Source organism: Nicrophorus vespilloides, unplaced genomic scaffold (genome assembly GCF_001412225.1).
Source record: "Nicrophorus vespilloides isolate i.1.1-1 unplaced genomic scaffold, Nicve_v1.0, whole genome shotgun sequence".
In the NCBI taxonomy this organism is placed as follows: Eukaryota; Metazoa; Arthropoda; class Insecta; order Coleoptera; family Silphidae; genus Nicrophorus; species Nicrophorus vespilloides.
Window position 1 is genome coordinate 17,247 of NW_017096912.1, and position 15,131 is coordinate 32,377.

At 32.3% G+C, this 15,131-nt stretch overlaps 1 protein-coding gene across 1 annotated transcript in view; it reads left to right on the forward strand.

Annotated features, from left to right (window-relative positions):
• Nucleotides 1–15,131, forward strand: part of LOC108558450 — a 40,624-nt gene that overhangs the window by 11,065 nt on the left and 14,428 nt on the right. Inside the window, exon 2 of the mRNA XM_017915363.1 lies at nucleotides 11,565–11,657. Coding sequence (XP_017770852.1) covers nucleotides 11,565–11,657 — 93 coding nt within the window. The remainder of the gene's footprint in view (nucleotides 1–11,564; nucleotides 11,658–15,131) is intronic.

The window sequence follows — 15,131 nt, forward strand, 5'->3', positions numbered from 1 at the left end:
TGTTGCGCGTTTCATCGGAAGCCTTCTATTAATTATAATCACTGTAACAGGCCTATTAAATCATGTAAATAGTTACCTTATTCAAGTAAACAACTATAAACGCTTTCATTGCCATTTGCATTGCAAATATCTCTAAAGGCTTAAGAAAGTTTTTTTTGTTTTGCTTAAAGTTTTATCAAAACCAATACAATTTATGAATTTCAATTAATTACATTTCAATAAGCTTAATGGTTAATTAGGTTGATAACCAATGCAATTACAGCTTTGGATCCATGCTCATTGAAATATTTAAGTGAATCTCTATGTTTTCATTAATTAAAATCAAGTACGCGCACCTTAAGAACTCGGATAATTGATGGTTAATTAGTTGAATAACTTCCTCATATATACAGTAAATACAATTGTTCATTACTCATTGATATATTTAATTAAATTTAGAATCTTCTAATTGATGATGCCTTGTATAAGCATATACCGAAGGATGTGGCATTGGCCGATTTCTCCGTTAAACAAACCATAAAATAACTTTCAATTGTTATTTGCCTAAGAAATTGACACAAGCATTCCAACATCCATTTTGCAACATTTTCAAATACTTGTATATAAGGAACTTAATATAAGGATTTAAGGACGTAGCTTTATTAAGAAAGTACGTCGTGCTGCAAATTAATAAATCTTAATGAAAACCCAAAAGACCATTTGTCAAATGGGCCATAAATCCAGTATCGGCCATTATCAGCCTTCGCATCGAAAGTTTTATGGACGGCTTTTCAGCACGAAAGCTGACCGAACCGGAATTAGTTCTAGTAACGGCCCTTTTTTTATTATTAAAGAAGGTACAAAGAAACAAATGACTGAAAAAAATGTTTTTATAAAGAGGTTGTCTTTCAAATCCTTAACTTTCTAATAGATTTGAGTTGACAAATGATGCTGGTCACCAGTCAGTTTACTTAACTTTTATTAGCTGTCAAATTAGCTACGGTGTCCTGTCTGTCAATGATTCAATTAAATAGAGAGATTGTCTTCTGAATCCTTAACTTTCTTTAAAATACAATTCTCTTTGTCTCGTATTGACAAATTGTTTTTGTCATCCATCATTTTGCTTAACTTTAGCTATCAAAGTTAATGATTCAAGTATATAGCTGTCAAAATGAGTTTGTCATTGAGTCAAGCATGACAGTTGTCAAACATTAATTATGACAATAATTATATAATAAAATGTGAATTTTCTTAATGCAAATTCTAAGAAAATCTTTTCGCATCAATAAGTAATTGGATTGGGAACAAGGTCTACGATTCCATGCGAATTCGAAGCAATGATTCCGCTTAAGTTCGGGTTTTGCAAACTGAATGAACGATCGGTTTCGAAACGTCCAACGGACTTTTACTTTCGTTTCTTTATATAAATTAAGCGCCGGTAATTTCATTAAACGAAATTGAATTGGGTCTCTCCTTCTTCCTTCACCGTACAGGAAGTAGCTCGATTATCCTGAACCAAGAAGAGTTACGACTTTCCGGTGTGCGATGACCCTAGACGCATCACAGGTGCTCATCATAATCATCATCATGATGGTTGCCTTTTTACCTTAAAAAAAACACTTAGTTCCTGTGACTCACGCTTCTTGCAGCCCATGTACATACGTACACTTTGCATCCGCTCCTAAACTCATACAATGAAGGAACGGTGGAGGAAGAAGAAAGGAAGACAACGCCGAAAATACAACACCTACACTCAGACCAATTAGCATTCGGTTCTCAGTGGAAGTAATTGAACCGTGCCCGTAAGAAAAGGAGTTTACACATTCCGTGGGAACTTATTTGTTTATTAATTATTTATAGACCCATTAGACCACAAAAATTACCTCAGGTTTACTTTGTTTCTTTTTTTCGTCTGGTTTATACACAAGCATGAACTTTTCAAATGTCATAGTGGAACATTAATTATGCATGCATCCCGAATGTATAACGCCTTGGGCCAAGCACTTCAAACTCCTTGGGAACCTATTTATAACTCCCATAAAGAGCATTAATTACAATTAAATAATGTTTATTGATTAATACGTCATCTCCACGTCATCATCGTATACTTCATTTTTGACAGCTGGCTAAAGTTAAACAACGTTTATAAAGTACTTGGTGATCAATATACGTATATTCAATCCTATATCCTTATATTATGTCATTTTAACACCTGTCAAATCATTCACTTCAAGTAATTACTTAAGTGAATTTTAAACCATTTTTAACAGCTTACTAAAGTTAAACAACGTTTATAATATACTTGGTGATCAATATGCATATCATCTTATTCAATCCTAATAATTGTATTATGTCATTTTACTTAAGTGAATAGTAAACCAATAATAAACCATTTTTGACAGATTACTATAGTTAAGCAATGTATCTAAAGTAATTACGTAAGTGAATAGTAAACCGTATACCATTTTTGACAGCTTACTAAAGTTAAGCAATGCATTTAAAGAGTACTTGAATTGGTGACCAATATATTTAACAGTTTATTTAGTCCTAATAATTGTGTTATATAATGATATACAATTATTTCATATTAAAATCTATCAAATCATTCACATCAAGTAATTACTTAAGTGAATGTAAAACGTATACCATTTTTGACAGCTTACTAAAATTAAGCAATGCATTTAAAGAGTACTTGAATTGGTGACCAATATATTTAACAGTTTATTTAGTCCTAATAATTGTGTTATATAATGACACACAATTATGTCATTTTAACATCAGTCAAATCATTCACTTCAAGTAATTACTTAAGTGAATAGTAAACCGTAAACCATTTTTGACAGCTCACTAAAGTTAAGCAATGCATTTAAAGAGTACTTGAATTGGTGACCAATATATTTAACAGTTTATTTAGTCCTAATAATTGTGTTATATAATGATATAAAATTATGTCATTTTAACATCTGTCAAATCATTCAATTCAAGTAATTACTTAAGTGAATAGTAAACCGTAAACCATTTTTGACAGCTTTCTAAAGTTAAGCAATGTATTTAAAGAGTACTTGAATTGGTGACCAATATATTTAACATTTTATTTAGCCTATTAATTGTGTTATATAATGACACACAATTATGATATTTTAACATATGTCAAATCATTCACATCAAGTAATTACTTAAGTGAATAGTAAACTGTAAACCATTTTTGACAGCTTACTAAACTTAAGCAATGTATTTAAAGAGTACTTGAATTGGTGACCAATATATTTAACATTTTATTTAGCCTATTAATTGTGTTATATAATGATATACAATTATGTCATTTTGACATCTGTCAAATCATTCAATTCAAGTACTGCATTTCTTATAGTTTATTAAAGTTAAGCAACGTCTGTAGTGTAAAGTACTTGATTTGGTCTCTTTTAGTCCTAGTAATTGTATAATATAATGACACATGTCATTTTAACATCTGTCAAATTATGTACTGCAAGTCATTACTTTAGTAGTAAAAATTCAAACCAATCAAGAAATATGAATTTCTTACATTATTAAAACTTGTCAGTTTAGGAAGTTGTCTTCATTTTGTCAACATCCGCAAATACATTAATATAATGATAATTCAAAACCTCAAAAGTTCTCTTAATTGTAAAATGTTTCCTTGCTACATTTATATAAAATTTGTATTACATTTGATCCTTAATGGTAACAAATTCGATTCAATTGACCTCAAAAACCATGACATTTCAAACACGGCGCACGTCAATTACATTTGTTAAACTTTTCATGCTCTTTCCAAACTCCATAGTGCATTAACACGTAGTTTTGTCGCAATAAGTTCTGCGTTAAATTAAAATAAAGTTCAACACTGATGAACATAATAAAAACGTTTTCTTCAGTTTATATACAAATCCAATTAATAGTTTATACTTAAATTAAGTGCAAATTACTATTAAAAAGTTCCAATTTTATTAAATACGTTGATTAAGTAATAATTTGTTAATCCAAATACTAAAAGAATTTGAAATTTTCAAGTTATTTGAAAACTTTTATCGTTGTAGGCAACCCATTGTGCGGCTGTGCATTTCTGGTTGCAAACGGTTATTGTAGGTTTTTGTGTTCAGATGGATTTATTTATTCTTTGATTCAAGGAATATTATTTTTTAACAACAATCCATTGATAATGAAACGTTCCGTAAGCAGTCAAGTTTTAACAATGAACAATTTCCATCGTTCAAACAACTAAACGCTAATGAGAGCAGAAGTGAAAGTGCGGCGCGGCGCCCGGCCTATGAAAATGAACCATATCTTGCCATTTAAAGGCCTTGATTTCGGTGACGTAAGTCCAGCCGTGTTCTGCTATTGTTGCTGCTGTACACGAGACAGGAATCCTGGCCGAAGGAATAATTAGAAATAATAAAAGCGTTTCCTCCTCCTCCATCGCCATGTAATTAAGTATGCATGTAACAAATGTACTCGGTACAACTATAATTTTCATGAATGGCAATTGTTTCACGTTTCATTTTTTTTTATATATATATTCCCTACGTTCTCCATTTGTTTTCTATGCGAGAAGCGAAGTTCTGCCATTGAATACCGAATCAATCGGATGCGGCTGAAATATTGATGATCCGCAATTGGCGATTCTTACAGAACCGAACGTTGCGTATATATTTCTTTTTATTCGTTTTAAAATCTGCCGCCTTTCTTATAAGAAAACGTTGAGAACGCTCTGGCTGTGCTTACCTCCCCAGGTCATGTCAGAGTGGACTCTTCCAATGCCCCCACTCGGTGCTTACAAGAGAGTCTTAAGCCACCGAGAGACCTCACTTATCCTTCATTAAACCGGTCCTCTATAATCTTGATTTCTCGTATACTTTATGCGAGAGTAAACTTTGTGTTTCTTTCTATTTTTTGTTTTTTGATTTCTTGCACAGTCCTAACTTCCCACTACCGAGAGCGAGGCACGTGTCCGAAAGGCAAAACGTGAGGAATATCTAGAAGTTTCGGACTTTTAAATCTCCGTATGCGATTTATAAACTTTTCATCTCTTCGAAAGCCGCAAGAAATGTTAATATTTCTCACTTAAATGGACTTAACTCATTAACAATTACACTTTGAGGCGTAATTAACATAAATTGCGGCATTTAAATCGAAGCGATGCGGGTTCGTTGTTTGGGTTCGCGCACTGACCTAGCGTTAAAGTCTCCGCATCGCGTCCAATCAAATTTAGCGTAGATCGCACATTTTCAACAACAATTCTTCCTTAAAACGCAAAATTTATTCTCAATTTCTTTAATTAATAGAATAAACAATATTAATAATACAAAAGTGAAGTAATTATTTGTAAAGAAACGTAAACTAATTAAAATATTTAAATATTTCTGATGATATCATTACTTCAATTAAATTGAAACATGTTTCCGCATTTAATGAGGCAATTACGGACAAAGTAATTCTGCAACATTGAATTTCGCCTACAAATCCATTCTTGAAAAGACATTCAAACCTTTAATTCGCCCATTAAATACAAAGTAGATTACCATAAGAAAAAACGCCCTCATTTTATATTTTTTTTTTACTAAACACCCACTCCCTTATTGAATCATTACAGCGCTTTTAGTCATACTTTGAATCCTTATTATCAAATTTATTTTTTAACATTTTTTCATACTTTTTCTTGGATTAAATGATACTCATCAAATAGACTTCCCTTTTGTTTATTCAATTGTCAATTCTCGGTTCGAAATTTATTTTTGTCTCGACGCGCATGCATTCATCATTTAAGTCGTTACAATGTACCTCATTGTTAGTCAATTGTCTTGTCGTTTCATTTTAGAATCATATACAGTTGTATTTCCTTTCTAGTCGTCGTTTATTTGTCTATATAATCTCTTTGATCATCACTTTTTATAAAAAGAAAAAATAACAACCATTATTACAGTAGATGGAATATCTTAAGAAAATCATCACAGTTAATTATTTGATTCCATTAATATCTCTATTTGTTAGGAAATTTCTATTGTAATATGAACATTTTCTGTTGGAAATTTAACAAATCTCTACAATTTACTATAAGAATAATAAATAAATTTGATCATCAATTTTCTGCGAATCGTTCTGCTTAACTTTCACCCAAATACCTTCTTACATTACCAATTGGATAATGCAATTTATTTTCTTAGAATTTTTTTATGTAATGAATCTGTTGTTTTATTATTTTCATCGTCATCATCGTCCACGGTTCTTTTGATTAGCTAATGTGATTGAATGCAAAATAGAATTTGATACGTCGACACTGCTGAGTGGGCAATGGGTCAGTGAATCGGAATTATTTAATGAGCGAATTCCGCGCACTTTCATAACATCGTTACTCATTGGATTTCAGGAAATGCCACATGAAAAGAAAAGCCTAAATCAAAAAATTGAAATTAGTAATCGAACACGTACAATATTGAAAAACTAAGCTATTTCGTGAGACAGGAAATACATTAGAAATATTTATATGAATTATTGATTAACGTAACTTAAAGTAACAAATAAATTATAGAAATTTCTTAAAGAAATAGTCTTAGTTTAATTATTAATTGAAAATGTGAAAAACTAATTAAGATTTAAGTAATATCATTTACCCGTAAGTACCACGGACGGGTCAGAATGACCCATTTGTAATTCGTTCTCATTCGCATTCTATAATTGTAATTTAATTGTAGCTATTCCTATTCCGGTATTTGATAGTGCACTTTTCGGGTCATTATGACCCATATGTGTAGTACTTGTGTTTGATTTAGTAGATATTGAAATATTCTAGTTTAAATATGATTTATTACTAAATTTTATACATTTTATAGATTGAATACTTATTTCTTATAAACGTTTAGGAAATATTATTGTAAATACTTAACGTTTCTTCAAAATAAATCAAATTAGAAACTTTCCAATTGACAAATGTTAGTGTCAAAAAAAATATAAGAATCTAGATGCTACAACTGAATGAGACTTAATGAAATTGTTGAATTTAATGCAGATTACAAAAATAAAAGACAAATTAGTTAATTTCCAATAGTGATTGTAAAGTTCAATTTATAGACTTATAGCTAAATCTGTATAGAATATTAGCTTAGTTTGTCTCTCCGGAAATACCTGACCTCAAAGAAATGTCGACTCAAAGATGAATCATCAAACGTGCAACGTAACATTTACAAAGAATTTATTCTACTTTTCTTAATTGAGTTAAAAATCCATTATATATACCAGTGGTTCCCAAACTTATTTGGCCTAACGCCCCCTTTCCAGAAAAAGATATTACTCAGCGCCCCCTGGAAATTAATTTGTTTAAATTAAACAGAAATCTGTGGCCATCACCGCCCCCCTAGATCTCTGCAGAGCCCACTTTGTTAATCACTGGTATATATTGTATTATCTTTCAAAAAATACGATACATTTTTGGTCTTTGTTAAATATCATTTAAGTATAAGTTAATTAAAAAAAAAAATCTTTTCGACGGTTAAAATTCAAGAATTATTGATGAAATTAGTTAATTTCCAATAGTGATTGTAAAGTTCAATTTATTTGCAATTTAATGAAAGTATGTCTATGGAACTAGTTGTATTTCCTTTAAAAAGTTACTTATTTGGAGTGCGATTAAATGCAAACATTTATGACCTAATGTGCAAACTTCTATTGATGGAAATACATTTTATAGTTGTTTATTAGATCTAAAAGTGGAATTCGCTATTAATTTATGTTAAAGATAAAGAATGCACGAAATTAATATGCGTTTCCGCAATTCGAATTACTCGAAGAGCAGACATCCTGTCTCCCAGTTAATTACCGCGCGTTCTTTTATAATTTTCGTGGTTGCGTTTAATTAAAAGAAATGTACGAGTATTAAAAGTGCAAAACTAATTACAGTAATGAATCGTTTCTTTACTCGTTTATTTTTTTGCTGTCCACTCCTCGTACGTGATTATGTGAGTACGTAAACTTGCATGTATAGTACAATTTTCTTATTATTTTTTTTTTATTTGGTTTCGTCTCGTAGCGTACATGGAGAGTGTAACGAAAGTGGCTTTTAAACAGTACAGTTACGAGGCAAAGTGTGCGTACAGCGGAGTTGGATGTTGTTGTTGTTGGTACGTTTCCGCGCAGCAAGAAGTTACCGTCGCCGTGACCCGCGATGACTCCTCCATAATAATCGTCTCTAAACCTCACGTAGCGTAGCTCTCTTGTATTTTATCTATCTTGGGCACACGAATCTTCGAAAGTCGCTCCGCCCGAAGGCATCGAAACAACATCTCAACGGCAACCATCTTGTCTCAAGAAACCGCACCTGGTCTCACCACCATCCGACCTACCTTACTTGCGCCAAAAATTATATACGTTATAATAAAAACATCGCTAATCACTCTTGTAATTGGAGTGTTAAACATTGTTAGACAGGTGTTGAGGATCGAAGGGATTTCATCCCCGCAGACATATGGAAACCTTGCAGCTTACACCATCCACCTGCCCTTGTTTTCGTACAACAGGTGCTTCACCCCATTTCTCAATTTATTAAAGAAACTAGACCCGTTCCGACTTTGGAACACTCTTTTCGTCTCTTTCTTTCTTTCTCTTCCTCCTCGAAGTTCCGCTCGAGAGACGCATCCCCGCCTCGAAGAGGCCTATTGTTAAAGTAACGCCATTACCTCTTCCCTTGCCGCTCGCCAATGTCGATCTCCTCTCCACCACCTGTGTGTAGTTTGTAGTGTGTTGTTTGTTCTTCGACCAAGTTGAATAATCGTGCCACGAAGAAGGTGTTCTTTTTTGGGGGATGTTGCGCGAAGTTGTCGAGTACTTCTTCTGGTTGTTGTGGTAGTGGTGATGGTCGTGGATGTACGAGGTGTTTATTTTTTTGCTGGATAAACGAGGAAAAGGTGGATATAGCCGACATGACGAGGGGAAAGACGCATCAGCCCAAGGCCCTATTTCAAGTTTCCAAGGTATATAATAATACACTCACACGCACACAATGCACAATGCAACAGCAGAAACGACGATGTTCGAAGGGGAACAGGTTGGGATTCAAAACAAACTAAACTTTTTCAATTGTATGAAAAAGAGAACTTTTCAACATATTTCATTAAAAACCTTCAGTAATATTACCAAAAATTTTATTTATTACAGATATAATCATTGTAAAATCATCATTTCCATACATAATTTTGTATTTCCCATGTTCCCAACATTTCTCAACATTTTTTGTGTCGTGACCCAACATATATGTTTATAGAAACCCAATTGCTGAGAGTATTTAATCAGTTCCTCGTTTTGACACAAGGTGACATCTGTCATTAAAAACTCAATACAACCTATAGGTTGAGAAACGCTGCTATCTAGTATACATTCATAAACGTTCTGTTCTTTTAAGAAAGTCTTTATAATTGATTACAAATTTGCTAAAAATATGATTTATTACAGATAGAAAGACTACAAAAGTAAATTTTGCAAATTGTAATTGCATTATCATTGTAAGAATCATAATTTCCATATATAATTTTGTATTTCCCATGTTTAGACTCTAAATTATTCGCGTGACCCAACATATTTGTCCCAACGTCTGAATTGCTAGGTGTATTTCACCAGTTCCTCGCTTTGACACAAGGTGACATCTGTCATTAAAAACTGAATACAACCTATATGTTGAGAAACGCTGCTATGCAGTATACAATCAAGGACATTCTGTTATTTTAAAAAAGTCTTTATAAATGATTATAAATTTGCTAAAATATGATTTATTACAGACAGAAAGACTACAAAAGTAAATTTTGCAAATTGTAATTGCATTATCATTGTAAGAATCATAATTTCCATATATAATTTTGTATTGTATGTTTAGACTCTAAACTAACCTTTAGACAGGCGTTTCTCAACCTATTTTGTCGCGTGACCCAACATATTTGCCCCAACGTTCCAATTGCTAGGAGTATTTCACCAGCCCTCGCTTTGGCACAAGGTGACATCTGTCATTAAAAATTCAATACAAATATATGTTGAGAAACGTTTTGTTCTTTTAAGAAAGTCTTCATTTCCATATATAATTTTGTATTTCCCATGTTTAAACCATGTTCTCAACCTTTCTGTCGCGTAGACCCAACACATTCGATTCTTCTTCTTCCAATAATGAGCTTCCTTCTGGAAACTCCTGGGTCCTGTCAACGCCGTTTGCCAGTCACATATCGGTAGGATAATTTACTATCAGATCAAAATCTTTGCAAAACCAGTAAATCGAGACACATTTGATTGTAACGTCCCAATTACTAAGAGTATTTCACCAGTTGACACTAGGTGACAGCTGTCATTTTGTAACTCTTTAAAAATTCAACGCAACCCATTGGATGAGAAACGCTGAATTCCAGTATAGAGTTAAAAACTTCCTTGTTCCTTGAATAAAGTCTTTATAATTATTTAATAGTATTTTCTATACTTAACATGTATTTCCATTTAAAGATTTCATACAATTAAATTATAAATCTAATAGTGGTATAAATTTATGATTTCGTAATGCATTTGAATGGAACATCTCTAAACGAAGGTTTGTAAAGAACAAAGAACGAATTATCGATGCATCAAATTCGAAGACAAAAGATTTGTAAAACAATGGAGCACAAACGATGCAGTGATGAAGTTAAGTGAATTTAGAAGTAAAAAAGTTTGTTTAAAACCAATTATTCTTCAATCTTCATTAATTTGTTTAAATCTTTCAATTAAGTTAATTAAGAAATTAAAAAAAAAAACTGAACTGAATGTTTAACTTTCATTTGTACATAAATTACATGAATAATGCAGGTAACCCATAAACATAAAATATACTAAATTTAAAAGAAATATGTTAAGAGTATTTGTGGAAATGGTAGAATGCATACGAATGCAGAGTAGGTAATTACGTCAAGTAATAATTACGTTGACTTTAATTATCCAGAAAAAGGTTAGGGGACGAAGGCAAAGACAGTACCTTTCGGTGATTTTCCCTGCGGTTTGTCCGAAAGAAGACACGCATCGAGGATCTCAATAATCATTAAAATCAGAGCGCCGTGACCGAAAACTTTTTTTTTCATGATTCCTGTGTACAGTTTTTTAACGATTTTTTTTTAACTTCAATTTTATTTTAGAGTTTAACACGATTTACTTCAAAAAAAAAACTATTTAAATTAAAATTTGAATAGCTTTTTGTATATATAAGTTAAAGTTAAGCAACATTTGAAGAAGAAATTTCTTGAATTCAAAGTAATGATTACAAATCAAAATAGTGTAATTAAACAAATGATCATAGGTTGTTGATTTTTGGTAACTATAGAAACAAACTTGTTTTTTCTATAAACGAATATGACAATTTGCAATTTTGAATTGAATCGCTCAAATCAATTAAGTAATTGATCGATTAGAAGACAAAGCTTCGTTGTTTTTAGCATTATTTACATAACATGTGCATCCTTTTTTTGTGAGTTCACCTCTTTTTTGTTGGTGTTGGAAAGCTGCAGCTTGCAACCTATAGATTTATGATGAATGGAGCATATGCTAACCGCAGCACGTGTCTTTGGTTACAGGTGTTATGGCATTTGGATATCTTCAGGAGGAGTTTCCGGGACCTCACAGGACACGCCTGCATGGCAGAATCATGCATCTTCTGCGCACTTAAGGTAAGATAATTTCTAAATCCTGCAAAATGTATCTTCTCAATAGATTAAAATAATGGTAAATCCATGTAAATTTCTTATGTCATGTATATTCGTCATAGTCTCTTGTATTGCATAGCACTTATGACGAATATATTCGCAACATCAATACTAAAATACGCAAGCAACAAAAATACGTGTCCATTTCATACAATGCATCAATTTGTTTAAAAAAACGTATATTTTATATAAACTAATTGAATAATTTTCTTTTTTGTTAAGAAACAAAAAAATACAATAGAATAAAAAACATACATTTTTTAGACAAATTCACAATTATTTTTTTATTGGATCAGATTAAGATCATAGTTAATCCGTTTTATTTGTCTTAATACAAATTAAGTTAAGATTAAGCAGAAAAAATTGCGTATATAAGTTTAAATTATGAAAAAAATCATAGTTGATTTGATGTGAGTAAGTTAATAGCAAATCCGTGTTAATTGCCTGTGAAATGTACATTGCTTCAGTTTTCCTCTTCGTCGTCTTGTGTGTATATGTTTTTTTCTTATTATTTTCGCTGCATTTCTCGTTTGCTTTTATTTGGTTGAAGTTTAGATGCAGTAAATCAGCGAGGCGTGAATAATAAATTTTAACGTGTTGTCTTGTCTCGTGTCTTTTGTTTGTTTTTGCGGCCGCTGCTGCGGTGTACGTAGAGAGAGAGAGAGATACAGAGTGAGTACTTTGTGTGTATATATCTCAACGTAAATACAAGTAAAGTGGGAAAAATAGTAAAAGAAAACACTTTTATCTAACCCCAAAGTTGACTCACACATAAGCGCGCACAAGCCAAAGTTTTGCATTTCCACAATATTAAATTACCTGCTTCATTTTTTTTATTGTCCCTAAACTAAACACATCTCGGTGGAAACGTTCATCTCGAGACCTGTTTCGTGAAAATAATCAGTTTTACTTGAACTGCACTAATGATAAGTAAATAGGTGTACCGCTTTGTACTAAGCCGAGATTACGTCATCGAGTTTGCTTGATAATGCATTGTTTGATCTACGTTTGTAGCTGCCTGCACATGTTCTGTTGTTTCAAAACCGACTCAGACTGTTCTTAGTATTGTTTTATATTCAAATCTCAAAATGAAATTGATTACTCAATTATATGAGCTTAATTTCAATTAATCAACTTGTTTTCGGACCATAAGACGCACCTTTTTATTTAAAGAAATCAACACACCAGTTTTCAAGGAGAGATTTCTATATTTTTATATAAAAAAACGTAAAATTAACTACAGTTTTTGTAGTTTGTTGATATGGAAATAAGGAAATACATAAGATTACAAAAGTACTTAACTTAAATTTTAATATTTAGCTCAATTATAAATAATGTTTGTATAACTCAAAATTGAAATGTCAAAAACAAAAAAAATTACATAATCTTATCTAAACTTTGATTACTTATTGGTATAACTTTAGTTAAAATTAATAAATTTTCAATTAATATTAAAACTACAATAAAAAAAACAACCATTTTAGTAGTTTGTATAAATCAAGATTCAAGGAATATAAAAAAATACGTAATTTTTAACTTGGATGAATTCGAACAAAGAAATTAAACATATTTTCTTTGTATAAGAATTTAGATAGTTTTCTTAAAGATTTTGTAAACATATTTTCTTGTAATGTTGAAATGAATAAAATATTGTAATTTATATTCTTGTAAACTGCGGTTTCTGGTTTTGATGCTACCAGTTTACGACTACGCAAAGCACGCAAATCACTTAAGTGTATTACTATTACACATAATGTTTCGAGTAGGTGAAAGTAAATGTAACTGTGTCTGCACATAAATTGGCATCAATAAATGGTAAACCATGAGCGTCCAATAAACTAAGGTAAATCATAACCATTTGCTTGCATGGTAAACATGAAAGAAGAAGAAGAAAAAAAAGTAATGAGAGTCGATTCCGATGCGCGAAGATGTTGAAGTTGAAAGCTCGAGTCTAGCTAGGTTTTTCTTTGTGCTTGATGATGGTGCGATGCACGAGCCACGGTCAAGGGTAACCACAAACTCTAGCAACTCGTCTATGCTGCATACAGCGAAGATTTCCCGCCAAGAAGAAGCTAAGGAATCGCAATTAGCTTCGCAGTAAATTTTAATTGAAACTCATCAAAGTCAAGGAGAACCTGCCGAGTTTGTTATTCTTCTTCTACGGATTAAAAAAAAAATCAGTGGGCGCTGGGCCCACTCGAGAAGAACAATTGTTGAAATCGGCGCCAGACGTCGGCTACTTTTTTTTTAAGGCTTTTTCCTTCCTTCCACGGTGAAATGTCGCAAGGAAAACGTTCGAGTCGGCGCCAAAGAGATAAACTTTTCTCGAATAGATTTACCGGTCACGTTTCTCTTGTGCAATAATAATGCACGTATATTTATTTTATATAACAAAGGACCGTTTTGCGAGTGATTCAAACGGTTGCGTAAGTCGGTAACCCGATTTCGGAACTATATATGATCTGGTATTTGTATATGGGCAACATTTGTTTCCACTTAATATTTCGAACCGTTCGCAATTAACGAGATCAATTGAGAACAGTGACCGTTCTTATCTAATGGACAGGTAAGAGATTTCCGTCACTCTTTACAGTCTACCTGATCTCATCGAATCCGACCTCTCGATGTCTGCAATCACTTCCTGTGTCTGCATCCTCCATTAACTCTGTTTGTACTTCATTGTATTCACAACAATCAGTTTAGAGAACTTAATTCTTTGTTTCCATCCTATTGATGCCAATTCACAGACCAAAATCCGTACTCAAAGCCTATCTTTACCTTGAGATGCGTTTTAGATAAACCTGTAAACTTACTACAATAGAATCACAATTTGCTTCAGTTAGATAAAAGTGATGACAAAATATTGTAATATTTTTTACAATTTTGACTAATTTATCTCAATATTTTATAAGGACTAAATTTACTTAAAACATTGTATAATATTTTACATTTTGTCTCTATTCATTTGGTTTCATAACTACACACATACCACACATTTATCCGCCCAGTGATCACATACCCAATCACTCATCCACATTTAATTTAAAGGCTCCTGCAATTCGAAAGAAAAGTAATACTTAAAATCCTGCTCTTCCCATCCAGAACATCTCTATAACCTAATAAAAACCCCAAAGAACACCACACATCTTAACTATTTCACCTCCCTTCAGGAAAATGTCTTGCTCGGAAACCCCAAATTAAAATTCCATTCCCTCCGGCAATACTTGCAATACTTGCAATATGTACAAATTACGAAGATCCGATCCTCACCGCACTTGCAGAAACCATCAATCCAGCATTCAATCACCACAAAATCACCAGGTAACCCCTTCACAAACACTCTTCTACACATACTTCATCTGCAAACAAAAACTCAGACACACAACAATCTCCCCACAATCAAACATCTCAAAACACTCACTCACATACCAAACCATA